The sequence below is a fragment of the Mastigoproctus giganteus genome, chromosome 8 (assembly GCF_048544385.1).
Source record: "Mastigoproctus giganteus isolate SK-2022 chromosome 8, ASM4854438v1, whole genome shotgun sequence".
NCBI lineage: Eukaryota > Metazoa > Arthropoda > Arachnida > Uropygi > Thelyphonidae > Mastigoproctus > Mastigoproctus giganteus.
In genome coordinates this window covers 25,283,560-25,311,051 of record NC_143582.1, presented here as the reverse complement: position 1 = coordinate 25,311,051, position 27,492 = coordinate 25,283,560, and the positions used below count along the sequence as shown (strand labels likewise).

The following is a 27,492-nucleotide window of genomic DNA, read 5'->3' as shown; positions in this document are numbered from 1 at the left end:
GGTATTGCATTCCTTGCAGTAGATAGTTAGCTGCATTACAATTACAACTTTTAAAACTATTTTTCTGTGTGTTGTCACTAGAGACAGTCTGTCCGATGAGGGTCCAGTTAGACTTGACACAGGCTGTCATAGTTTTTTTTTTTTTTTTTTTATACCAGTTAGCATTATGACGAAGCTGTTTTGAAAGTACAGCAGTGCAATATCAGAGCAACTGGTGATGAAGAAAAGTTTGGTGTGTTGTGAAAATTAAATCTTTTGCATAATCAGTGCGGGATAAATCCTGCTGCCCCTGTCTGCAAAAACAGTGGATAAAAAAGATATATTCCACCTTTCCAAAAGCTGTAAACCGGACTTCATTGAGGCGTGGGAGGTGGATAGTGAAGACAGGTATAGTATCTTATGTAAGGCGGCTCCGGCTAGTTCAACTCTGCCGTGTTACACTGTGGTGTTACAAAAACTCTGCAGAAAGGCCAGAAATGTGTGTAATGCTATGTTTGTGCCGTGTATGTTTGTTATGTTGTTTACTTGTTTCTGGCCGCTCTGCTATCAGGAAGCAATAAGCACTAGGGTGGTGCATCCTGATACCCATCTACGCCGCGAGGAGGCGGGCCACAGCTGAGCGCAAACCGAAGCAAACCTCCAGTGTCACGTACTGAATGTCGAAATCATTCAAAATATGAGCAAATAAAATTAAATTTAACAGTAAATTAATAAAAATCAGAAAAATTAAAAATAAATAAAATAACATTCAGTAAAAATAAAGATAAAAATAAGTTATTAAAACGGAAAAAATAAAAATAAAAAAAAAAAAATCATCCTGCACCAGTGTAAGGTGGTGCCAGCAAATGACCCCGCCTTAGGACCAGCCTGAGGTTAGCAGGAAATAGAAGACAGTGATGTCATACAAGTTTGTTAATCAACTGTCCAAGTCGAAGATGGTACTAAATGGTGGTAGTGACGACGATAGAGATGCTGGTTTGGACTGGAGGTAGAGCTGGAATAGGAGTAGTTCCTGAAACTGATGATTTGTCCACGTTTGGCAAAGGCTTTATGTGCAAAATCTTGCAGAAGATAATTTTTATTTGGAGTCCAAGGGAGAAGACTCATTGCCTGGGGAGAATAGTTGACACAGAGCAGACAGAGGCTGACAAAGATCCAAGTAATATGGACAGGTGAAAAGAACATGCTGCCAGTCTTCTGGGCTGCCACAGTTACAGAGGGGAGAATCAGACAGGTTAAACATAGCAAGTTTAGCACGAAGGGAACCATGACCAGTTAGAAGAAAAAGAGTGCAGAGACTCGGACTGAACAATTTTAGAATAGACTTTTGTAAGGCAAAGGACACAGATGGAATAAACTTTCTTGTGACCATAACTTTTGAAGAAGACCATCGATCTTGCCAGAGTTGAACCAGGTAGTTCCAGCAACGAGTTTTTTTCGGTTTTAGGATCGCAGTGGATATTAATTGTGAAGTCTAAAAAGTCAACTGGAATGGCATGTCTAAGGTTATAGCAAAAACCTCGATAAGTGATTTGGAGATCCAGAGGTAGGCAACCGTTTAAAACCTGGAGCGCAGCTGTCGAGACAGTGCGACAGGTACGACTCATCAAGAGCATACGTCTTTGGATAGAGGAGAGTTTCTCTTGGATGGCAATCTTCTTAGTATACCAAAACCAGGCGCCAGCGCCAAGGTACAAATCGGAACAACGCCACTTTGTACAAAAGACGAAGGATATGATGGTTAATACCCCAGGATTGATGCGAAAAATATGCGGACAAACATAGATGTATACTTGGCTATTTTATCGTGAAGGTGCAAGATATGTTTCTGGAAGTTTAATTTACGATCTAGAATAATACCCAAAAATCTATGTGAGTCAACCATGGAGAAAGAATGACCTAAAAGTTTTTTAACAGTCGGAGGCCTGAAAATGTTAAGGTTGCCCTTAAGATAAAGAAACTTAGTCTTGTTAGGAGAAATGGTAAGTTTATTAATAACGGAACAAGAGCACAGATCATTTATAATGCTAGTGAAGACAACTTTGAAATCTTTTTCACATAATGCAGATTTTAGATTTATTTTCTAAATCGAGAGTAAAACTCAAAAAAGAGTTTTTTGCAAGCCATCTGCTAGATACTCCACAGTAATGAACATATTGGTAACTTTGTATGAATAATCTGCAGCAGCTGGTCAGTGCCAGACCAAGGTATTTTAGTGCCCGGGCAGAAAGATTTTTCGGCACCCAGTTTACTAAGGATATATATATATATATATATATTTTTTTTTCATGATTCGTAAAATTTGGTGCCCCAGGCATGGTCCTGCTAGCCCGCGCCTTAATATGGCACTGCAGCTGGTTTATAATCTTCTGCTCTGCCAGCTAGACTGGAGGGAATCAGACTAATGTGTATGTGGGAAGCACTTTTGAGGTTAGAAAGGTTTGAGGTCAAAAACTGCTGCATGTATGCCATATCCAAAAATTTCATTTCGATGTTTCCACCCTTTGATTTTACCACTTCATACATCTTGATAATTAAACTAATTGAACAGTCTTATCTGCAAAAAGAGCTATACCTTCTAGAACTTCAAAGTATATCTGAAATATTATTTCAGATATACTTTGTGATCTCAGTTCCAATCTCAGTGATATCCATTTCCACCTACAATCCATCAGGCTCCACTTCTGACAAAATCTCATTTATTGGTTGCTCCAACCACTGCTCATCTCATTTGCCCTAATTATTCACTCTGATTCCTTTTGCTCAAAGGCAGTACTTCTGCATATGTCTGCTCTGATATTTCTTATTAGACTTTCTAATATGTAATCTCCTTCTTATTCTCTCTACCCCATTTTATCAACTTAGTAGTAGTAATGGTAAATGATACAAGAAAGCAAGCTTATATAGCATCAGTCAAAAAAAAAAACACCAGTTCACCAAGCTGTATCCTCCAAGAATATGTCTAGTTCTCCCCTGAATTTATTCAACCCAACAGCAGGAGGAAGCCTGTTCCACCAATCAACCACTCACTGGCTGAAGGCAAACTTCCTCACATCTATCCTGTAACCATCCTTCCTCAATTTGAATTTATGCCTTCTCATGTGGGTAGTCTCAGCAAGTGGAAGAACACCATTGACATTCAGCTTATTCAAACCAGTCAAGGCTTTAAACATCTCAATCAGATCACTCCTGCAGGCACCTGGACTCAAGACACTGCAGTTTGCAGAACAGAAGCCTTTCTAGGTAAGAGCACCTTTTTGTTCCTGTCACCAATCTGGTTGCCCTTCTCTGCACCCGTTCCAGCAGATCTACACCCTCCAGACAATATATACAGTACTGAAGATGTGGCCTAACCATAGCCTTATACAAAGGGATAATCACCTCCTTATCCCTGCTAATAAAGTTTCTGTATAACATTGACAAAACCCCATGAGCTGTCATGGCAGTATGACTGCACAATCCCCAGGTCTTTTTTAGTCTCCACTACCCTTAATATAATACCACACAGTTGATAAGTTACTCTGAGATTACTGCCACCCATGTTCAGTACTTTGCATTTGTCAACGTTAAACTTCAACTGCCATTTCTCTAGCCCATTGACCCAATTTTCCTAAATTTGTTGCAGTAGCTCACCTTGATGACTATCACTAACCACCCTGCCAACTTGTGTATCATCTGCAAACTTAATATTAAGCCTAATATACCGGGTGGTGATAAAATAAGTTTCCATATTCAGGAGACACTAGTGTCAAAACGGTTAGTGTGAAAATTGGTGGGAATGTCACTTAGGGAATGGGAAAGTGATTTGTAGAAGAAAAAAAATTAGTTCAAATTTCCACCACCAGGGCAAAACATTGCTGCACATATGTAAAAGTTGCCATTTACTCCAAGACACGCTGCTTACGCAAATGACATCCTGTTAGATAAAAGCAGAAAGGCCAATGCCACCGTCAATAACCATTATGGCTCTTACAAAAAAGGATTGTGCTCTTTTAGTAAAACTGTTCTACCAGAATAATAGTAATGCTAATGCAGCACTACGTGAATGTTGGAAACTTAAAGGTTTGTGTAAAGGACCTTTGACGTCAGTGGGGCTTTGAAAAATAATAAAGAAATTTGAAGTGACTGGGGAGATAGGTGTAATTCCAGGCAGGGGACGACCACATATCGGAACGGAGATAGTGGATGAAGTGGTGGTTGCAATGGTCAGAATGCGAAACACTATCAGTCAGCAGTGCCAGAGGCGTGTCAAGAGACTTGAACTTTCCTTAGTCTACTGTACGTAAAGTGCCTTGAATAATTTTATGCTGGTTCCCTTACAAGATTCCTGTAGTGCAAGAACTAGTCTTGTGATCAGCAACAGTGAATAGACTTTGCTCTATGATTTTTGGCTCGTAAGGAACTATCAGTCAGCAGTGCCAGAGGCGTGTCAAGAGACTTGAACTTTCCTTAGTCTACTGTACGTAAAGTGCCTTGAATAATTTTATGCTGGTTCCCTTACAAGATTCCTGTAGTGCAAGAACTAGTCTTGTGATCAGCAACAGTGAATAGACTTTGCTGTATGATTTTTGGCTCGTAAGGAACTATCAGTCAGCAGTGCCAGAGGCGTGTCAAGAGACTTGAACTTTCCTTAGTCTACTGTACGTAAAGTGCCTTGAATAATTTTATGCTGGTTCCCTTACAAGATTCCTGTAGTGCAAGAACTAGTCTTGTGATCAGCAACAGTGAATAGACTTTGCTCTATGATTTTTGGCTCGTAAGGAACTTGACGATACATGGACTCGAATGATCTTGTAGTCTGATGAGACATTTCACTCTTCGTGGGGCTGTAAATGCACAAAACTGCTGAATATGGGGAATGTCTCCTCCATCTGCTGTGAATGAAAGATCACTACAAAATACCATTTCAGTATGGTGTGGATTCACAGCAGAGTTTAAAATCGGACCATTTTTCTTTGAAGAGATCCCCCCCCCCTGTAAGGTGTATGGTAACTAGTGCATGGTACTGTGCTCTTCTAAGAGATCACATTATTTCCACTCTGCAAGAAAGGCAATGCTTGAAGATTGAAGTGTTCATGCAAGATGGTGCCTCTCCCCACATTGGTCAACAAGTGAAGGAGCTGCTCTGTTCAGAGTCTGAAAATGATCGCATCATTTCTAGAGACTTTCAGCAGTTGTGGCCAGCCCGATCGGTAGATCTCAATCCCTGTGATTTTTGGCTATGGGGATACCTGAAAGACAGAGTTTACCATGGCAGCATACAGACACTTGTCTATTTGAAAGCAAGCATGTAGCCAACATCCCCAATGAGATGCTATGCGAAGCTGTGTCGCAGGCAGTCCTCAGTTTTCAGAATGTCATCTCAAGTGAAGGAAAGCACATAGAACAATATCTGTAGATTTCTAAGTTCTGATATTAAAATCTAATCCTAAGTTAAGTATTCCATCTCATGTTTACAGTGCCAATTTCTTCCCTGGTGGCAGAAATTTGGACTTTTTTTTTTTCTTCTACAGATCACTTCACCATATGTTAAATGACATATCTGATTTTCACAGCGCTATCTCTAACTGTTTTGACACTAGGGTCTCCCGAATAGGGAGTTATTTTTATAACCACCCGGTATAACTTCATCAATATCATCGATAAATATTAACAACAACAACAACAATGGACCCAACACTGAATCCATCTGTTGCCTCTATTTTTCTTCCAACTCCACTGATCACTTGGATCTTTCTTACTTTCTTTATTTCAAATAACTTTTTCTAATCTAACTTTACCAACAGTTAGGTAATTTTCCTTGGTGATATTAATGTTCATTATGTTTAGTTAAGTTAAGACTTGCTACTCGTATACCATTATTTTATCAGTGTTTTGGTGCAAATAGTAAGGTTATAATTATGATAAATAAGTAACTTGTTGGGCATATCTTTTTGTGTTTAGCTAAGAATATAACTAATTTAACATTGTGATCATTACGATATAGCGTAACATATATTTCAAACTTGATGACATGAGGTATAACGTAAAACTAGATAGCATAATATGTATCACTGCATTTAGGAATCTATTAGCTTAGTGTAGTATTCTCAATTCATCAGTTAAATTTATTAATCTTATTAGGTTTCATTGTAATTAAATTAAACGTAAATCATTCCCTGGACTATAGCAGCAAAGCAATGAGTACAAAGTAGGGGGAATGTTGTGGCTCGAGGGAGAACCAAAGGGGAAATTGTCCAACAATGCATCACAGCCCTTAAAAAAAATGTGAACCTTGTGGAATGTTTGCAGACCTTGCCCCTTGGACTTTCTTGGAACAGGACATGATCTAGCCAAGGAGGATGTCTTTGTGTGTGCTAGGTGCAGGGATTGTTAAGAAATTAGTTGCCAACTCAGCACTCTATTGGACATCAATGAGAGCTTGAATAGTAGGGTTCATTAAAAAAAAAAAAAAAAAAAAAAAACCTATGATATGGGAAGTAGTGATGTTATTCTTCTTTTTTGCTGATGCTGTACAAACTTACATTATTTGTTACTGCTCATATTGAAGTACATAGTCACTGTTGATGGTCTTCTATGTACCTCAAGTCACAACTGCATGGTCTCTTTTTTACTGCTGGAGTTTCTCTTGTTGCTATCTCATATTCTTGATTTAAGGCATTACAAAAATACAAAACCAGTATGATCTGCATGAATTCTATTCCTTTTTTCCTTGGTTGGATTACTGCTTTCAATCTTCTGATCCTGATGGTTGCTCAAATCATGTCATGCAATTATTCATGTATTAAGTCCTTTATTTTGCATTCCACTCTAAAATCTTTTCCTTTATTTAAACCTTAATTCTCCAGGAAATGTGCTAAGGTTGTTCAAGATAAGATACATTGGCTTGTATCCAAATCTCCAGCTTCATTCTTTGCTTATGCTAAAGCTTGCAACAATTATAAAATAAAATTATTAATCAAACCCAACTGTTTTGAACTGGCTAAGAGTAGAAAACTTTCTCCTTTCCAAATGGTACTTGAATTCTGGTCTCTTGGTAAAGCTATTGGCATAAACTGTCAATCTGTATAATAATAAACTGTCAACAGAACCATCAATCCACCTGATGGTTCTGTTGCATTCTAGTTTTCTTTCTTATTGATGATCTTAGTTGATCACAGCCTACCATTTGAAACATGGCTGCAGAAACCTTTGGTTTCTGCAGCCATGAGCGAACCTACTACTTGCACAGGGTGTGGTTATCAAGTTGACTATGTCCTCGTGTGCACTTCGTGCAAAGCCGTTCGCCTCTGTGGGCCATGTAGCCCATACGCTAATCTGAAAAGACTCGCAAAGAAAATTAAAAATTCTTGGAAATGTCAACTTTGCAAACAAGCAGAAAATGACTCGAGGAATATCGATGACACTTCACCTAACTTACAAACCGATCCGGAGTGCGTATCCCTTCGGGATTTTATTCAGCTACGTGATTCTGTAAACGAAATTCAGACCGCAATCTCTCAACTTTCTGCTGAGTTTACACAGTTAAAGGACTCAGGGCAACAGAGAACCGACATCACAGGTGCGAAACCTGACGAACTTCTAGAACTGAGGATACCTGAACCCGGTGTGTCATATTCTGGAACCAAGGACGCAGTTGTTGAGAGTACCGAGCGGCTGATCTCCAGATTTAATCAGCTTGAAAATAAATTATTAAACTTCAGGACACCCTCATCAGAAGCAATAGCGAAAATAGATCATGGAAATGAAATCTCAAAAGCACAACTGGCAGAGCTACAAGACGACATCACAGTGCTACACAAAGAAAACAAGGAGATGAAATTTATACTCCTTGATATCTATAATAAGATCGAACTGAGTAAGCTAGCAGATCCGAGCAAACTCACTAACCTTCTGAACTCAGACGAACTTCGTAGATTATATAAAAATTATCCAAAGGCCATTACAGTATCAGTCTGCCACGAATGTAGCAAAAAATCAATCCCCAGTCCTCCATCAGAAGCTCCAGGTAGGAACGAATCTGAAAAACGGCTAAACATAGGATTTCGTCGAGCGCCATCTCCTCACTCCAGCCAGCTTCTAAAAACAGATGGGAAAGGACAAAAACCATCCACAAAAGCGCATTATTCACGTGCGCTCAAGAAGAACCTGAAAAGGGCAACTGATATTAATCACCACTCAACAAATGAGAGGTTTCCACAATTACAGAAGCAGGCTCCACCTACGGTCAATGGCACCGCATGCATAAACTCTCTTACTTGCAATAACGAATTCTCTACCTCTATGCCAATGAGGCAAAAGTCATCATTTCCACCTTCATACCCAACTCTTGGCAATGCCTGTCCTGTCATACCTCATTCGCAATTCTCATATTCACAAGGCCTGGGATTAAGTGTCGGAGCGAATTCAATATTCGAACCAGCGGATTCCTCCACATTACAATTTCCACTCCCAGTTCACCCCACTGCATATCCATCCTATCCTATGCAACCAGAGGAAAGTACAAGTAGGAACCTCAGAGTGAGCCAACGAACAAGTACGGCTTCACGTGAATGGCTTCGAATTGGCACATCGACCAACTCCAAACTGCAGCCTTCCCACACACCTCCCAGACGGCAGAAGTCCAGATCCTCTAGCGGACTTTTCGTATCTCGCTTAGCCCCAACTACCACAGCAAATCATGTTGCTGAAGTTCTACGTGATCAACTAAACCTTCGACTAAAGGTGCAGCAACTTCACACCATGAACCCCCGCTGCGCATCGTTCAGGGTTGAATGCGCACAGGACCTGTTAAATTTAATTGGAACCGAATCTATCTGGCCTATTGGCACCATTATTCGACCCTACTATAATAGGAGAACCAGTCACCTTCCCCGACCTCCACTTCTGCACCAAAACCAAGTCAGCAACATCACTACCCACAGCTGACTGGACTTGTTCCCGGACAACTTCCAAAGATCTCAACAGTCCTCCTTTCGTACCACTGCTCTGCCAAACCCCACAGTTAAGGCACCACTCCGCCATGATAAGAGTATCCTGAGTCCCCTAGGTGATGGACCCCATAAAATACCAGTCCATATTTCGTCAGGACGTCGAGCCGTTCGCTTTCGAACACGCCAACTCAGAACACCTCCAATCAGGACGGAAGTTCGTCGAACACCTGTCATCAGGGTCTACTTCCAAAATATCAGGTCCATTAGGAACAAACTAGACTCAGCAGAACAGATCTTTCTCTCCCAGGTCGCTGATGTGGTCTGCCTCGCAGAAACGTGGCTTCAACCTAATCAAGATACACTCTTCTGCTCAGCTATTGCTGGTTACAACATGCTGTCTGCATCCAGGGAGCAATCTAGAGGCGGTGGAGTAGCCATACTGTACAACTCCTCCCTGTTCTCATATGAGAATTCGACCTCAACTACAACTGAAGATTTCGAAGCGATTATAGTCTCGCTACGCTTCCACTCCAGCCACATTGATATCGCATCTGTGTATATTCCCCCAGGGCCTACAATTGAAATTATTGAAGATTTGGGGAATTGGCTCTTAAACCATCTTCGTCCGTCTGCACAACGCCTTGTTTGTGGTGATTTTAACCTGCCTCCAAATCGACATCACCTCTTTATCAGGCTCTGCGAGTTCTTCAAATCCATCAACATGATACGGGTCAATGAGAACCCCACCAGGGGATTGAACCTACTGGATCTCGCTTTTGCTTCAACACCATGCACAGCTGAGGATGATCCCATCGCATTCTTCCTGTCTGATCACCAGCCCATAGTGTTGACATGGTCATTGCAGGTGCCAAACTTCAACATCCCTGACAACAAAATAGTCAAATACGTTTCAGCACCTAAATACCTTAATCCTCAACTCTGTGTAGAAGCAGCATCTTGCATTCCTTGGGATGTCCTCATTGACTGCGACCTCAGCCTTGCAGTGACACTCCTGTCTGACTGGATTAAATCCGTCACCGACTATGCTGCCACCAAACGAGTAACAGTAACTCCCCGTTCCAGATCGTGGTGGACTGCTGATCTTAACAACAGCTTCAAAATGAAACAAGTCCTACATAAGAAATGGAAGCATACAAATGACAGTAAAGACAGAATCGCCTTTTCCCGTGCCAGGGCCCACTTTAATCGAAAGAAAGCTGACGCAATCCAAGTGAACCTTAACCGCACTTTGAGGAAAGGAAAGCCATTCTATGCTGCCCCACATGGTGGATTCAATCACATGCTTGATCCTCAAGAATGGCTCAAATACATCGCCAGATTTTCAAATACAACCACAGTCCCATCTACAGTTGTCCAGCCTGACTATGAAAACCCTTCAGATGTCCTAGGGACTATCCAGATCACGGAACAGGAGCTCATACGTGCCATCAATTCCCTTCCCACAACAGCCACTGTTGGGGAGGATGGAATTCCACAATTTATGATCAAATGCTTAAGCACATTCATCATAGGCCCTCTTCTCTCGATCTACAACAGATGCCTCGCTGAGCATTATTTTCCACCCCAGTGGAATAAATACAGAGTGTACCCCATCCCCAAAAACCAATTTGCCTCAAACGTCAGCCAGTTCAGACCCATATCAGTTGCCTCTTGTCTGTTAAAAACTCTTGAAAAGGCTTTGCTACCCACAATCACTCAACAAATCCTCCAGACGAAACCACCTGAAATCCATTATGCTATCGCAGGAAAATCATCAATCACTAACTTGGCAGCCACCACAGAACGCATTCTCTCAGCATTCGAACAAAGAGCTGAGCTAGCAACCACATACCTCGACATAAGCGCAGCCTTTGATGCCGTGTCGATTCCGGCCTTGCTCCTCCTACTTAAGGAGAATTTTCACATTCGAGGTGATATGCTGTGCTTTTTGGAATCACTTCTCAGTCACAGAATACTTATTCTCCATCGGCAGCAACATACCCTATCCTGCGACATTACTGCTGGAGTACCGCAGGGGGGTGTCCTGTCTGGTGTCCTGTTCACAGCCATCATCGTGCCCATTATTGCCTCAACGAATGGTCTCCTATGCTATGACTTCAAACTGCTGACTCCAATTAACCCTGGCGACGACCCCGCCCAGCTTAGCAACAGGATCAATTCCCAACTTAAGGATCTAGAATTGTACCTGGCAAACTTCAATCTAAAAATCAACCCTCTGAAGTCTGCTCAGGTTATATTCTCCCTTAAATCCATGCCGACAGTACTCAACGTTTCACTCGCAGGGGTACGAATACCAAACGTACCCTCGCACACAGACATTGGCGTTCTGTTCGACCAAAAGATGTCCTTTGTCCACCAGATCGACAAACTCAGTACCAGATTTTCTTGTCTACGGTGGATCTCAAAGCAGCAGCTGCTACACGTCCGACATCCTGCCACTGTTAAAAGGTTCATCACCTCCACCGTCTACCCTGCCATTCTCTATGGTGCAGAAATATGGGCCTCTGCTGCACATACAAACCTTAAGCGGGTGTACACTGCTGAATACTGGCTACTGAAATGGGCGAATAACAAGCTTCGGCTACCTCCCGCTACCACAACTACCATGATGGCACAAGCACTCGACATCCCGAGGTTGAAGTTCCTGATCGTTGAAAAGAGGCTGGTCTTCACAGCCAAACTCATCTCAGGCCAAATATCATCTCCAAATATTTGGAATGCTTGCTCTTGGAGGATTCCACAGCCAAGCCTAAGGTCGGTACCAGCACTTGTGGCTCACCACAACAGGCTTGTACTCACCGAAAGATTTCTGCCCAAGCAGATGCTCGCTGCCCTCAACCGTGTGGACGCCGACATCGACACCATAATAAGTAAAAAGAAGGACAGACACAAGTTTATCAAAGCTCTTGAAACCTGAATCACTGCCAACTTGTATTTGTTTTTCTTTATTTGTGTTCAGCTCCTTGTTTTGATGATGTATTTGTATTTCTTTTTGCATTTGTAATCTGTATTTTGTAGCCTTTTGTATGTGTTCGCTATATTTTGTAGCCATTTGAATTTGTACTTATGTTATCTATATGTGAACCCCTGGCGCTCGTCGCCGTGATGGGATATTGTGCTGTAAATCTACTTCACAATAAAGATTTATTTATTTATTTATTTATTTATATGCCACCTGTAGTCTTCCAACAGGAAGTTCAAAGAATTGTCAAAACCTGTGCTCCTGATCCTGTGTTATGTGGCCTTTTTCTTTCGAATGAAAATTTGCTGATATGCAACCAGTTCCTAAAGAGGTTGACATATTCCTCCCAATTTTCATTCCATTGCCTCTTTGACTCTTTCCAACATAACGAAATCATCTGCCTACTCTAACTATCTCAACCTTCGATATGTTCGGTGACTGCTAGTATAAATTCTGCCATTGTCAATCTATTGGTGATATATTGACTTATATTGTTTATCTTTTAGACAAATCAGATGGAAAATTTTGGTGAAACTCAAACAGTTGTGCTAGACACTTTCAAGGCTTTTGATCATGTTTTGTATAAAGGTCTTCTAAGTTCCTGCCTTATGGTTAGGTGTGTATTAAGTGTCAAAACAACTAGGCTGTGAGGAACCAGTATACTGTTTTGTAATTGCACATATTCATAGGTCAGTTTGCTGGATTAAAAAAAAAAAAAACTTCCAGTTTCCAGGGGCGTGGCATGCAATCCTTGCCTGAATCATATTGTGAGGGGGGGGGGATTCCTGGCATTGACTGGATTCGACTTGGGCTTTTCCATCCAGTGTGGAAGAACTGTGATTATAACTACTGTATTGTCATGAGGACCTGTCTTATGGATTTCACTTTTTTGATTTGGAAGCCAGTTTTTCTCTGACTGTAGGTGATGGTAGATGACAGTCTTTTAACTTCTCAACTAATGTTGGTGTTCCTCAAGTTTAGTTCTTTCTCCCACTCTTTTCCTCTGTATATTAATGACCTTCCACTGATTGGAAGTCCAATCCATAGTTTTGCTGATGATAGCATGCTACATTCTACTTTCCAGTTTGAGAAACTTTGCCCTGACCAAACATCTTCAACTTCTGTATAATTTCTGTCCCTCTTTTGCTTGGTTGGATTACTATTTTATTGCAACCAGTATGGCGATCTCCAGGTAATTTTCCATCAGGGCAATGAAGACCTGGTTAACTCCAGTCCTGTTTTATTTCTTCCAAGAGTCTACCAATCCTGTACCCATCCTTTGACACTCAGGTTTGCAGACAAGATCACATTTCTGTTGGGGATTACAATGACTTCCAATCTGGTTTGTGTATTAACATAACGAATATTGCTTCCTCTGCCTGAGGGGCAGTCTCAAGATTTTCTAAAAGGGAAGGGCTAAAGCAATGTTCCTGAGAATTATCATATAGCAGTAAACACAAATCCATGATATTTTGATCATAGTGGGCTATGGCCCTTTGGTCCTACCTGGGACTGCCTCTGCTCTACCTCAAAACTTTTTTTTTTTTTTTTTTGGCTCTGTGTTATTTTTATTTTAAACAGCTGACTGCACAAATCTTAAATCTGCTCTACCATGTGATATTGACCTCAGGTTAATTTAATGATCCTTCACTTACAAAAGTATTCTACTGTCTTGTCCTCCATGACATTATAGTGGTTTTGCCACGTCACTCATTTGGAGAGGTCTGGGTTTGATTCCTCTCTACGACTGGAAGAATTTCTAAAGTTCTCTTCAATCGAGGCTGTAGCTAACCAATCTTAGGCAGGGGTGTACGGTTATCCCATTAGTTATCCCAGGTTTCCATTTCCAGTGTACGACATGGGTTGAAATAGAGCACTTCTAGGCTTGGTTAAATTCAGATATTTGCAGCATACCGGATATCCTATTTTTCTGTTCAGTACCGTTTAAGAGTAAAATGGTTTTGCCCTTGAAGTATTGGTTTTCTGCTACATTCACAACTTTGAAATGGATGCTTTTCAGAAACCAGTTATGCCCTTCGTTTATTGAATCGTGGCTACTGCTAAACCTGAATTTTTTTTTTTTTTTTTTTTCCGAAGTCTGATGGATTACAAGTTTTTCCCATTCTGGTTTCAGATTAGTGTAGTTGAATAGTCTCTGCAGTCTTTACACTGAATGAGACACCACATCATCGCCCCACATCACAGTTTTCAAGCGCCTCCGTAGCCAGGTGGGAAGGAGCAGCAGCGCATAGCACACGCTTCTTGATTAGACCGGGGTTCGAGCCCGTCACCACCAAATACGGAGGATGCGGAAAGGTCAGGGAATGACCACCGCATATCCCGGAGCAATATGGCCTTAGTTGCTAATGCTCCTAAAAACCAAATAACAACAACAATCACAGTTTTCTTTACGTTTAATTGCATTTCTTTTGTCTGTCTGTCTTAATACAAAGGTTTGTATTTTTTTTTTTTTTTTTTTTTGGCCAATGTGTGTAATATACAGTGGTATAGTATGGTCCAAGTTGCTGATGTGTTTAAAATCCTACAACTCTACTCTGTCTTAGATGTTCAACTTTTGCTTGACCTTTTTTGTAGATAATTCTATGGGTACTGTTCTTCCATTAATTCCTGTAGTTCCACCCCTTCCTTCCAAACCTGTCCAAACACATGCTGCAACTAGTCAACATTCTTTTTTCACTGCCCATTTCCAAACTCACTGAATCAACTTTTCTTCTTTCTTATTAATCCCTTCTACTTCTGTTCTTTGGAACCTTCCTTAATGTATATATTCTGAAAATTACAATATACAGAAATTAAAGTTTCATACCAACAAGTGTTTTCTGTATTTTCAGCCCATGCCTGGTACTAGGAACTATAGATCCTTATACTTTTCATTTTAGTGTTTTCATAAAATAAAAAAAAGTTAGTTTTTTAGATGAAAAAAAATTGCTGAAACAACTTTTTTGTGACAATTGTTCACTTGCAATCATTCACTTGATTTCCAAGACCTCATTAATGCCACAGTCTAAAATGGTAGTCAGCAAATGGTTCATTGCAGCACATAAAAATAATATAATTTTATGCAGAATACAAATAGAAATTTTTTAAAATTTAAAAAAAAAAAAAAAAAAATTTATAATTATAAAACCAGTATATTTCATTTAAAATAGAGATACATTTGTAAAAAATAACTGCAATGATTATATCTTGTGGCCTTTATTTTTTTAAAGCAGTAACATAGTGCAAAAGTTGTCAGTCCTTGGTTTAAAACATTGTGGTGTACATTATAAGAGTATTAAATAGTTTAAGTCATCATATGCATTTTAGAATGTATATGACACAATAATATTATGTATCTCAAAAGAATAGAAATTTTTTCTTCACTAGTCTAGGAGAAATTGCAACAAAACATGGAGCTGGAATGTGGAATGCTCAAACCGAATGTTGTAATTCTATAGCTGAAGAGCAATGAGCCTTCAAAGGTGAGAGTTTGGTGTAGGATGATATACAACAGAATTCACATATGATACTCGCACAATTTACATGAATTGAAAAAAATACCTTTCTGTGTTCCAGAATTTTGTTGTTCATGAAGGCTTGCATTGCCTAAACCTGCAGGAAATAATTTTTTTTATGGAGATTGGGCACAGTGAAAACATTTGCCTCTTACACTAGACATATCTAATTTTGTGATGACTAACCTTTTGGTTATATATTTATGAAAACTTTGGTATTTCTTCTATATCTGACAAGTATAATGAATTTTTTTTTTTTCTCTAGTGGTGTGGTTACAGAGGCCCTAATATGTGAGGATTTAGCCTCTCCCAATGAAATCTCCCCTCCTCCAAAAGTTACATGTTTCACAGGAGTAGGTACAAAATGGGTATTTTTTGTTTTTTACATTTTTGTTTGACTCTGATCATGTAATTCAGAAATCTGAGTTAAATGGTATACTCGCTGTGTGGTGTATACCAATGAATCGTCTAAATATATACATATTTCAACAAAAAAAAAGGGAAAAAAATGGGATAAATGATAGACTATAACTACAAATTTAATATGTGGGTGTCCAGATGATGTAAAAACTAAAGCTGTAATACAGTACTTGTAATATTCTAAATAAATATGCTTATTCAAAAATGTGATTTATATAATTTCTTTTTCAAGTGACATTTCTGTTCAGCAAATGTGATCTTTTGATTTTATTTTCAGAATGAAACTTCAACAAACAGCACTAATGACACTGAAACAGACGTGTCACTAACAAGCATGGTTATGGCAGATTCTGGTATAGAGAACACTACATCTACCACCACAACTCAATCTTCTACTACCAGTCCACAATCGGTAAGATTTTAAAGAACAGATTTTTTTTCAAAGTGATACTGAGTAACAAAGATGCAAATAGATACAAAGAATAATTTTAGAATAGTATTTTTAAATGTTGGTAAAGCTTTTCCTATATGAAAACATTTTGCAAAGTGTATTCATGTAGGACAGTAGCAAAAGCCCAATCATTTATTAATTGCAATCTGCTGTTGCAGTTAATAAAAGGTTGGTTAAGTGATAGGAAACAAAAAAGCAATTATAAATGCTATTGTTTCAGCTGTATCAGAGTCTTCTAAGGAGTTTCACAAGGTTCAATAATAAGACATTAATGACAGTGATGGGGGCATAAAAGGTTTGATGCCAAAGTCTGCTGATGCTACTGGTTGGGAGATAATAAATGATAATAAGCAGGGCTGCTTCAACAAACCTAGTAAACCAGTTATTCAATTGGTTTGAAAAATGGCAGTTAAAATAGAATATTAGGAAGTATAAGATCCTATGTTTCGGGTAATAGTAATCCCAGATTACCTTATTTCTGGAAACAGTGCATGGTATTTTATATATTATGTACAGGAATTTTACTAATGGAGAAAAAGAGATAATTATTCCATTGTATAAAGATTAGATCACCTCTTGAAAACTGTATACATGTTTGAACCTCCATTTCAAGAAGGATCAGGAGAGGTGGGAAAAGGTGCTTCTTTATTGAAAAGAAGATCTAAAGCTTTTAAACATTTTAGAAGGATATGTACTCATGTAAAGGAAGAATTGTTGCTGCCTTAGATATAAGAAAATTTCACTTTTAGCCAAAAAGGTTACCAACTGCAAGACTAAATTATCATAAAATTCTGTAGAAATGGAAAACTTGTATAAATTTAAGGAAGGGTTGAATAGATATTTGGATGAAGCTAGGTGTGTTTAAGGTAATGCTGATTGAGCCTGGCTTCTTTTCCAGACATTCAGCATGCAAATACACTCCCACTTATAAGTTTGGAATAACAGCGTATCATAAGTTTTTTTTTTTTTTTTTTTTTTTTTTTTGAAATTATATATGAGAAAGTAAGGTTTAATATATATAAAAAAAGTATTTTAAGTTTTTTTATTAAGCAATGAAAAATTTACAGCAAAAAAAAAAATATTGAAATGATTAATATTAATAGCTATACTGATTTTTCATCAAAATATCCTTTAAGATTTTATCACTGCTTTACACAGATGTGTCATTTAATTATTTTATAATAGTGTCTTGACTAGCATTATTCTAAGTGATCGGACTTAATGGTCTAGATGATCCCATAAAACCTCTATTGGGTTTAAGTCAGGTGATTTGGGTGGCCACACCATAATTTGCAATACCCTCTCCAGTTTAGTTGCTAGAGAGTCCCTTGCAGCTTACAGCTGTGTTTTGGGTCATTGTCTTGTAATATTAAATTTCTTCCACAAAGTTGAAGTCCACAGGATACTGTATTACATTCAAGAATGTTTTTATAGCCTTCTTTTCTTAAAATTCCTTCAATTCTGATGTCACCCACTCCATAAAAACAGAAGAAACCCCAGATCATGGTGGAACCACCACTGTGCTTAACTGTAGGCACTAAACAATGTGGCACCATTTTTTTATTCAATTGATCATTTCCCATAAACTCTATGGCTGGATCCAAAAATTTCAAAGTTCATCCATTCACAGTATGTTATTCTACTCTTCATTTATCCAATTTTGATGGCTTTTAGCCCAAGCCAACTGTTTCTTTTGATTTTAGTAAGGGTTTTCAGACTGCTACAGAACCATGAGGTCCTGCTTGTTTAAGATGAAGTTTTACCGTAGACACAGGAGTTTCTCTGTTCCTATTGAACTCAGCTTGGATTTCAGGTGCAGTAAGTTGTTAATTGTATTTAGAAATCAGTGTTATGGACTTATCTTGTGCTTCTGTTGTTACATGCAGGTGTTCTGATCATGGTTTGTCCTTTTAACTGCCAGCCTCTTTGAATCATCGAATGGTAGTTTGTACTACTTTAAATGAAACACCTAATTTTTTGGGGACCTCCGTAGACAGGTGGGAAGGAGCAGCAGTGCGTAGCACACGCTTCTTTATTAGACCGGGGTTCGAGCCCGTCGCCACCAAATACGGAGGATGTGGAAAGGTCAGGGAATGACCACCGCATATTCCTGGAGCAATATGGCCTTAGTTGCTATTGCTCCTAAAAACCAAACAACAACAACCTAATTTTTTGCCATTACTTCTAATGGCATAACTTTCTTTATGCAGAGTTATAACAGCACTTCTTGCCATGTTTATCACATAACACACAACTTATGCCAGACACTCTGAATGACTAATGTTTGATTTTATAAGTTACAGCTCTTACTCCTCAACTTATATCATTGAAACATACTCTAGAATCATCTACAATGTTCTACCACATTAAGGAATCTTCTATGCCTTTCTTGAATATTCTAAAAATTTCTTAATTGTTAAGTGTTTTGATTTTTATACATATTAAATATAATTTAATAAAAATTGGTGAACAAGTTGGTCCTATTTTAATAAAAACTTTGAAAATTAAGAAAAATGAAATGTGATTCTAAACTTTTAGGCAAGAGTGTACATATAACAGAGAACGCTGTCAGTTTCACCTTGTATAAAATTTTTTGAATGTTCTCCTCTCCATGTCTGAATATTGTTAATTACAATTTTCAGCACTATGCAATTAACCATTTTCTTTCTGAAGACTCAAAGTTTACAGTTTGATTATAATCATCCTTCGCTGTTATCTCTACTATCTTAATATACAATGGGTATTTGTAGTAAAAATCAAATCAAGAATATTGCATCCCCTATTGGCATTTATAATATGTTAATATCATGTAGGTCTAAAGTTTAGTAGTTTAATAGTGAAAATAGTCAAAATGTATCTTTTGTACATAGCTATTTTTGAAAACCAAAACAAGGACAAAAAACCAACATATCAGATATTGTGAAACAAATCAATTTCAGTCATGTGCCTCAATCTTACACTTGCTATAAATAGCACTTCTCTGTGAAGAGAAGTATACCACCCTTTATTTTCACTATGACTCATTTTGGGTGAAGTCCCAGATGGACTGTTTCAGGAATTACTGTCCCTCCTTTAGTGATAACTAGGCATGCTCATGATAAGAACTTACAGCCAAGTTGTCAAAGTTCAAAGAAAATGATACTAAAAGGCGTAATAACTGCGTAAGCCTAGAACATTTGTTTTTCCAGATTTTTTTATATCTGAGTACACTTTTTAACAGTTTTGAAAATGGTGATACTTGTATGGACCATATAAGGTGATCACAATTATATGGAGGACTTGTTTGGTATGAAAGTTTTATTATAATAAAGAGATGAAGGGTCATTAGGAATTGTAACCATTTATTTTTACACTATATATTAAAATCCTTTCGTAGAAGCGTAATAATGCAGTGTAAAAGTGAAATGTTTTTTGATTATTCTAAATCACTACTGCCATTTAAGTTTGATCACTTAAAAACAACCTTGTTCCTTGTATGCAGTAGACTGTTACAGACTAGATAATCCTATTTTTCACTGTGGGAAAATGCAGTTTTGAATTTCTCCCCTCCTGCAAAACATAAATGTAGAATTTATAGTTGTTTCATCTTCTGTAATAAGGTGAAAATAAGTTGATTTTTCATCCCATGCATGTTTAGTTCTTTCATTTGGAAGTCTGAACTTTTTCCCCAACTGCACTATATACTCCACAAATTTTATTATAATAAAATGAAGTCATTCAGGACTTTTGCTGATAACATATTTATTTTATAGGCTTATAACTTTGAAGAATTTATGAAGAAATTTTGATTGTACAAGTGTTTTAAATTTTTAAGTGTAAGGAAATTTTCAGTTTTTCACAGCCTTTAAATGCCAAATGAGATGTTCAGGACCAATGCCTTAGCAATTGGTGAGCATAGTAATAGCAGCAATAAATATTTTTGTTCATTACAGACAACACCAGGAGGTGCATCTTTACCTGCAGTGTCTTTCACATTGTTGCTTGGAACATTCATGATGAGTTTTGCACTTCTTCATTGATTGCTTTTAGCAGTTGTGGTAAGTTGTGTTTTTTTTTTTTTTTTTTAAACCCAAAGTAAAAGTGTTCTGAAAAAGACACTAGTTTCAAATTAAGTTGGTTATTTAACTATATTAGTCAGAGCAGCATTTTATGGCACTGAGCCTTTAGCTTGGGAATTTTTCCCAGCATTGGATTATCTTGCTCTTATCCTGTCTACTTTGGCCACTTTATGATCCAGAATTCATATACTTTTTATGTGGATTCCTCACACACAACTATCTACACTGAAAGGTATGTTTATATGTTGATTCTTAAGTGGGAACAAAAACATTTTACTGTTGGTATATGAATGCTACAAATTATAAATATAAAATTCTATAAAGAAACATCATTGAAAAAAAAAAAAAAAAAAAATTGACATACAAGTTAGTAACCCTGGCACAAAAATTAAAATGGCATTTTACACTATGCTGGTGGGGGAGTAACCCATATACAGATCTTTTACTTACTTTCATTTCAATGATTTTTCTTTTTATAGAATCTTATATTGTAAGTAGATTAATCAGGACCAAATTTAATCCATATGAATATGACCCATACAGAAGGATTGCATTTTCATCATATCACTCTGCCACATGATAGTTCCATGACAGCGAGAAATGGTATCTCCATCCCTGCCTCTTCAGTTACACCTCTTAACAACCAACCAGAGTTTTCTTTATAGATTTTGTTGTACTTCTATTTTCTTCCACTCTCTTTACCACTTCTTGTTTATAGCCCTATCTGTCTATTTTACCTTTTTAACCCCGCCTATGAAAAGACTACCTATCAAAACTCATTTCGCTCAATATTATAAGTCAAGTTAACAAACAATACCAAAATTTCAAAGAAAATAAATTTATTTTTTTAGAAAAACAGGCATCCTCAAATGGGGACATTAGGCAGATAGGTGGTATTTTTCAAAGCTGCCTTTTTTAATGCACATTGTTTTCTGACAATTCTTACATGCCCACCTAGCTTTCACATGACAAACACAACATTTTAATTGTCTATCAAGTTTTTCTGAAAAGCGATGGCCTTTGCTAATTTTCTTGGAACTTCCGGCTTTTTGTTTTTTGTTGAGGCAGCATCTTTCAGATAACTTCATGTGATGTTTCGACTAAAATCTAATTGATTCATTTTTATCTCTGTTGTCATTTGGTGCAACTTCCAGGCATTTGTGATGGTCATATGTAACATTTATGTAAACAGGATCCACCACTATTTCTTGCCTCTTATTGCTATCCTGTACAAAGATATACATTGGTCATGGGTATCTACACCACCCATTCCACTATTGTACGATGCAAATAATGCAGGTTGTTCTACATTGACCTTAGCTTTTGCGACCAAAGTTTTATGTATTGTAATGATTCAACAAAATCATAATTGGTAAGAATGTTATTATCTTTCCATTTTATACATAATATACCGTTGATGACATCAAACCTCTTTTAATTTCTTTAGATGCCATAATAGGACAGTATTGAACTCAATTGTCCCTCACAGTTCCTGTAGCTCTTATTTTCTTCTTTTTCAAAAATATCATCATGAAGTACATAAAATAATTGTCAATGGCAACTACGTGGTTTGACGGATCCGGCACATTTTCAAGAAACAATAACCCCTCTTGCACCGACAGGTATACTCTTCACATTTTTGCTTTCTTTAGTTGGTTTTCCACAATAGATGTCAAAAGTGTAGCAATACCCAGAAGAACTACTTATCATCCAAATTTTGTAACCAAACGACACTGGTGTTTCCCCTTGATAAACTGTTTGGCTGGATTATGTCCAAAATACTTCACCATTGAATTGTCTATTGACAGATCCTAGTGAAAAAAACCCCACTGGCAAAATTGTTTTATGAGTATATTCATTATTGGCCTAACTTTGCATATTTGATCTTAACAATTTCCAATTTCATATTGTTGGCCAGATGTACAAATCTCTATTTCTAGATATAGATCTCTTGACATGGTATTATAAATGCACAAGATGCCCAAGTCTTCGTCCAGCGACCAATACATTCTTTCTTGAGGAAGGTTGTGATATCCTGTCAAAAGCAATATTGCACTAAAACTTTGCATTTCTTTGTTGGTGATAGTAAATTCATGATTTTTTTTTTTTTGTTGAGCGTATATTATCATTTGTACGCATATATAGTCTACGATTTCATCACTAAAGTTTTTCAAATATTTTGAGTGGGGACAAATCTTTTAAGTCATTTTCACAGCATCTAACTCATTTGTAAAACAAAACAATGTTCATTTGTTCTGAAAGGTGCATATTGGGATCGTTTTAATTATATCAAGAAGGATGTAGAGATGCTGGAATGAGTACAGAGAAGGGCAACAAGATTAGTGAATGGAACAAAGGGGTGCTCTTACAAAGAAAGGCTTAAGTTTTGCAAATTACAGTGTCTGGAGACTAGGCACCGGCAAGGTGATCTGATAGAGGTGTATAAAGCCTTGAATGGTTTGAGCATGCTCAATGCTGATGGGATTCTTCCTCTTGCTCAGAATAATCACCTGAGAGGGCATAAATTCAAATTGAGGAAAGACAGATGAAGGATAGATGTGAGGAAATTTGCCTTTAGCCAGTGGGTGGGTGGTTGGTTGGTGGAATAGACTTCCATCCCTTGTCGTGGAAGTTGATAGCCTAAATAAGTTTAAGGCTCAGCTGGACAGGTATTTCGAACGAACAGAGGGGTGAAGTGGAAGTGGTTATTTTTTATTTATTTATTTATTTATTTTTTTTGGCTGATGCTGCATAAGCTTGCTTTCTTGCATCAAATGCCTCTACTAATGCTAATATCTCATTGTGAATACTTTCACAATGAGTTGCCATGATATTGTACTAGCTCAAATAAGTAAACACTTCACCACTAAAGAAGACTACTGTTACTTATTCTCAGCAGATACCACCACCCAGATGGCACAGTTTCGAACCTTATTGGCTTCTCGTTGGTGGGTGGGCAGTACCCTGGCGTGTAATAGTGACAACCCAGTTATGGTTAAAACTATGCCAAATGAACTATTTTGGTAGATAGCTACAAATTAAACTGTGCTATTGCACTAACCTATACATTTAGTTATTCTACCACGTCGCATGAGGCTCTTGCCCTAAAATAACTTATAGTCAATACTACTGCACACCATCGGGCATCTCTCATATTGTGGATTTATACTTCATAACTGGGTTGCCACTATTGCAACACCAGGTTACCTGCCCACCCACTGATAAGCCAGTAAGCTTCGAAATGCTGCCGTTTGGGTGGTGGTATCCACTGAGAATAAGTAACAGTAGTCTTCTCCACTGGTGAAGTTGCTTATTTGAAGTAATACCATGGCAACTTGTGAAGGTATTCACAATATGAGATATAATTAAAATGATGCCAATTGAACTATTTTGGTAGATAGCTACGAATTAAACTGATGCTACTGCACTAACCTATATGTTAATAATATAAAGCTTAAGAAAATTTAAATCCATGGCCAGTACAACCATTTTTATGGTAAGTTCATAAAGAAAGTGAACTTAAATAAAAATGAACTGTGTGAACTCAGAATCTTGTTTCCCCACCGTTTCTAAAGAAACCATCCTTTTAAAAGAAGTAAACAAGCAGATGAGAAGTCAATCCAAAGCAGGATGAATGCTTTTGAAATTACAATCTTCAAAGGGTAAGCGGTGAAGTACCATGGGTTTATTTATTGCCATAAGGCATTCCATTGCATTACTTCAGTGTTAAAGGGAAAAACGAGGGGTGAAAACAAAAGGAAAGGGGGGAAAAAGTAAGAGACAGTCGAGAAAGGGTTCACTTGGACATCTGCATTTGCACTTAAGTGTGCCTCCCTGTCCTCTGTCAAAAACAGGGAGGCACACTTAAGTGCAAAGGAGTGGAAGGGAGGAGTTTGGTTTCCATTCCTCATTGTGAAAATTTGGATGTATTCGTCACTGTAATCTATCAAGGACAGGGAGGCACACACTTAAGTGCAAAGTAGGAGAGGAAGGAGTTTGATTTCCATTTCTCTTTGTGAAAAGCAATATTATTAGAAACATGTTGGACATTCCATTCTTCAGAAAAAAAATAACGGCTTGTCAACATTAATGGAACTAATTTTTTAACCAATTGCTAAAGTTCCCATTATTATGAACACATCTTAGGATTCAGAGAAGTGATATGTTTATGGATTGGAGATGTGCAAATGTCTCTTTTATTCATAAAAGGGATCAAAGGGAGAAGTGAGGAATGTAGTCCCATAAAGTTTTACATTCTGTTGCAGAGAAAATAATGGAGTGAATGATCAAAGATGTAATATAGGATCATTGTGACAGGATTGCAATTATGTGGCAATCATAGCGCAGATGATCTGTTAAGGGAAGAACCTTGTCAGAACAATCTAATTGACTACATTGAAGTAATTACAAAGAAACTGAATGCAAAAAATAATTTTGACATTGCATACTTAGATTTCAGCAAAGCTTTTGATACTGTTCACATGAAAGACTGCTATACAGATTGGAGCGGTGTGGCATTAGGTACAAGTTACTGCTATGGATAGAGGAATTATTGAGTAGCAGAAGACAAAGAACAGTTGTTAATGGGCACTGCTTTTCTTGGACTGGTATTAATGGGTTCACTGCTAGGTCTTTTATTGTTCTCAATATTCATTAACAACATTGATGAAGACATCAATGTTTTTATGTTGGAGTTTGCAGGGTGGTTAATGACAGAAATTATGGTATGATGTCACAACAATCCCTAGAACAATTAACCATATGGTGTGATAAATGGCAGCTGAGGTTTAATGTTGAAAAAAGGCAAGGTACTGCACATGTGAATCAGTAATCCCAGAACATTATCCCCTTATATAAGACAATGGTTAAGCCACACCTTGAGTACTACAAACAGGTCTGGAAGCCTTATTTTAGGAAGGATATAGAGTTGCTAGAACGAGTACAGAGAAGGGCAACAAGACTGGTGATGCGAACAATGGGGTGCTCTTATGAAGAAAGGCTTTAGTTCTGCAAATTGCAGCGTCTAGAAACTAGGTACCTGTGAGGTGATCTGATTGAGGTGTATAAGGCCTTGAATGGATTGAGCAGGCATCAATGCTGATGGATTCTTCCTCTTGCTCAGATTACAAACCTGAGGGGGCATAAACTGAAATTGAGGAAAGAGTTGTTGAATAGACATTTGCCTTTAGCCAGCGGGTAGTTGATTGCTGGGACAATCTTCCATCTGTCATAGAAGTTGACAGCTTAAGTAAATTCAAGGCAGAACTAGACAAACATTTGGAGTGGATGGATGTGTGAAATGGGAGTGGTGTTTTTTTTTTTTTTTTTTTTTTTTGCTGATATTATAAACTTGCTTTCTTGCATCGTATGCCTCTACTAATGCTAATAATATACCAACTGGATGGCATCACATTCAGGGTTGTGGAGGAAGATAAAGACCTGGGGTAATTTTAGTCAGACAAAGTTCCCTAAGCAGGGTAGACAGGCTCCTGGGACAGCTCATTTGAAGACTTGTTTTAGGAAGAATTGGGATCTGTTTGAATGGTTGCTGAGAAAAGCAAGATGATTAGTCTGGGAAACAAAAGGGTATCTTTTCCAAGAAAGACTTCTTCAGTTCTGCAAATTAGTTTCTAGAAACGGCACCTACAAGGAGACGTGACTGAAGTGTTTAAGGCCTTAAATAGATTTTGTAAATTTAGATACAAATAACATTGTGTCTTTCTCAAGACTACACACAAAGGGTCATTAAATTGAAAAAAGATGGCTGTAGGATAAATGTGCAAAAATTTGCTTTCAGCCAGAACAAACCTCCATATGATGTTATGGATAAATAGATGTTTCAATAAATTTAAGACTTGGAGAAATTAGTGAATTGTTTGTCAAGTACTTGATAAGTATCCTGACTCAATAAAATGAGCAATAAACAAGTTCAGAATTGAACTGTGTGTGTGTGTGTGTGTGTTTAAGCTACATTTAGTGTACTTTTGTTTTTGCAATTTAATGCAGGGGAGGCTTAGTACTCAATGTATATGTAGTCACATCCTTGTTTACAAGGGATAGCATATATAGCATTAGTTTCTTGTTTAAAATCACTAGCCTTGTTTTCTCTTTGGGATTTTTTTTAAATATGAAAATTTTTCTTGAGCTATCAAAGTCTAAATTGAACCAAAAATTTTGAAATATATTACTTTGTTTTATAGTTTAGCATTTCTTTTCAGCTCATTTTAGTTATCCAAATATGATATTCTTATTCATGAAACCTTTTTAATAAGAAGGTCTATTTCTTGCTTGAATTTTTTTAGCAAGGGAGGATTATTTATAGGCATTCAATAAAATTGAGCTATTAATTATTATTATTTTTTTGTGATAACAGGCCTACCGAATTGAAGATAATTTCCTTTGTTAGTTTGATATACCTTCATAACTATATTATTTTCCTGCCATTTTTACCAAACTGCAGTACAGTAGTTGGTTTTTTTTTTTTTTTTTTTTTTAGTTTTCACAGAGTGATTAAACACAGGCGCCATGCCACTGTGATACATCCCATGTAATCAATGTAACTATATGAAGTTTTGAATTAAGTGTTTGCATTTGTGCAAAAGCAATAAAATTATTCAACCAAGAAGCATTAGAAACACCCAGAGTTTCCAATGCTTCATTGTTAAATAATTTTATTGCATTTTGCACAAATGCAAACAGGAAAACAAAACAACATTGATATTCAGTCAAGATGGACACTAGTATGTGGGAAATGAGAGAGAATTTGGCACGGTGTAAGTACACCATACCAAATTTGAAATGGAGGTGAATAAAAATATCCAATACACACATACATTTAAAATTTTGCACACTTAGTAATCTTTTAAACTGAAAAATAGATGGGACTAATAGATTCATGTCTGTATTATGTCTAAAGCTTTTTTTTTTTTTTTCAGCAGAATTACTTTTATTTTCAAAAAAGTGAAACTAACAAAAAAAAGCATTTTTAAATAAACAAAAAACTTAAGTTTATTCCCCACTTTCCTCTGTTTTAAACAGTGGCAAGTGGGGGATAAACACCCAAGACTAATGAATTCATGCGTAAAACGGTTTTTGTAATCTACTGTATACAAGATAATGGACATGGTTTTTG

General features: G+C 37.5%; 1 protein-coding gene across 1 annotated transcript in view; it reads left to right on the top strand.

Annotated features, from left to right (window-relative positions):
* The window catches only part of LOC150081379 (uncharacterized), an 81,807-nt gene that overhangs the window by 44,922 nt on the left and 9,393 nt on the right, over positions 1 to 27,492 (top strand). Inside the window, exons 2-3 of the mRNA XM_090379746.1 lie at positions 16,129 to 16,263; positions 20,235 to 20,339. Of these exons, the coding sequence (XP_090235872.1) occupies positions 16,129 to 16,263; positions 20,235 to 20,321 (222 nt within the window). The 3' untranslated portion in view covers positions 20,322 to 20,339. The remainder of the gene's footprint in view (positions 1 to 16,128; positions 16,264 to 20,234; positions 20,340 to 27,492) is intronic.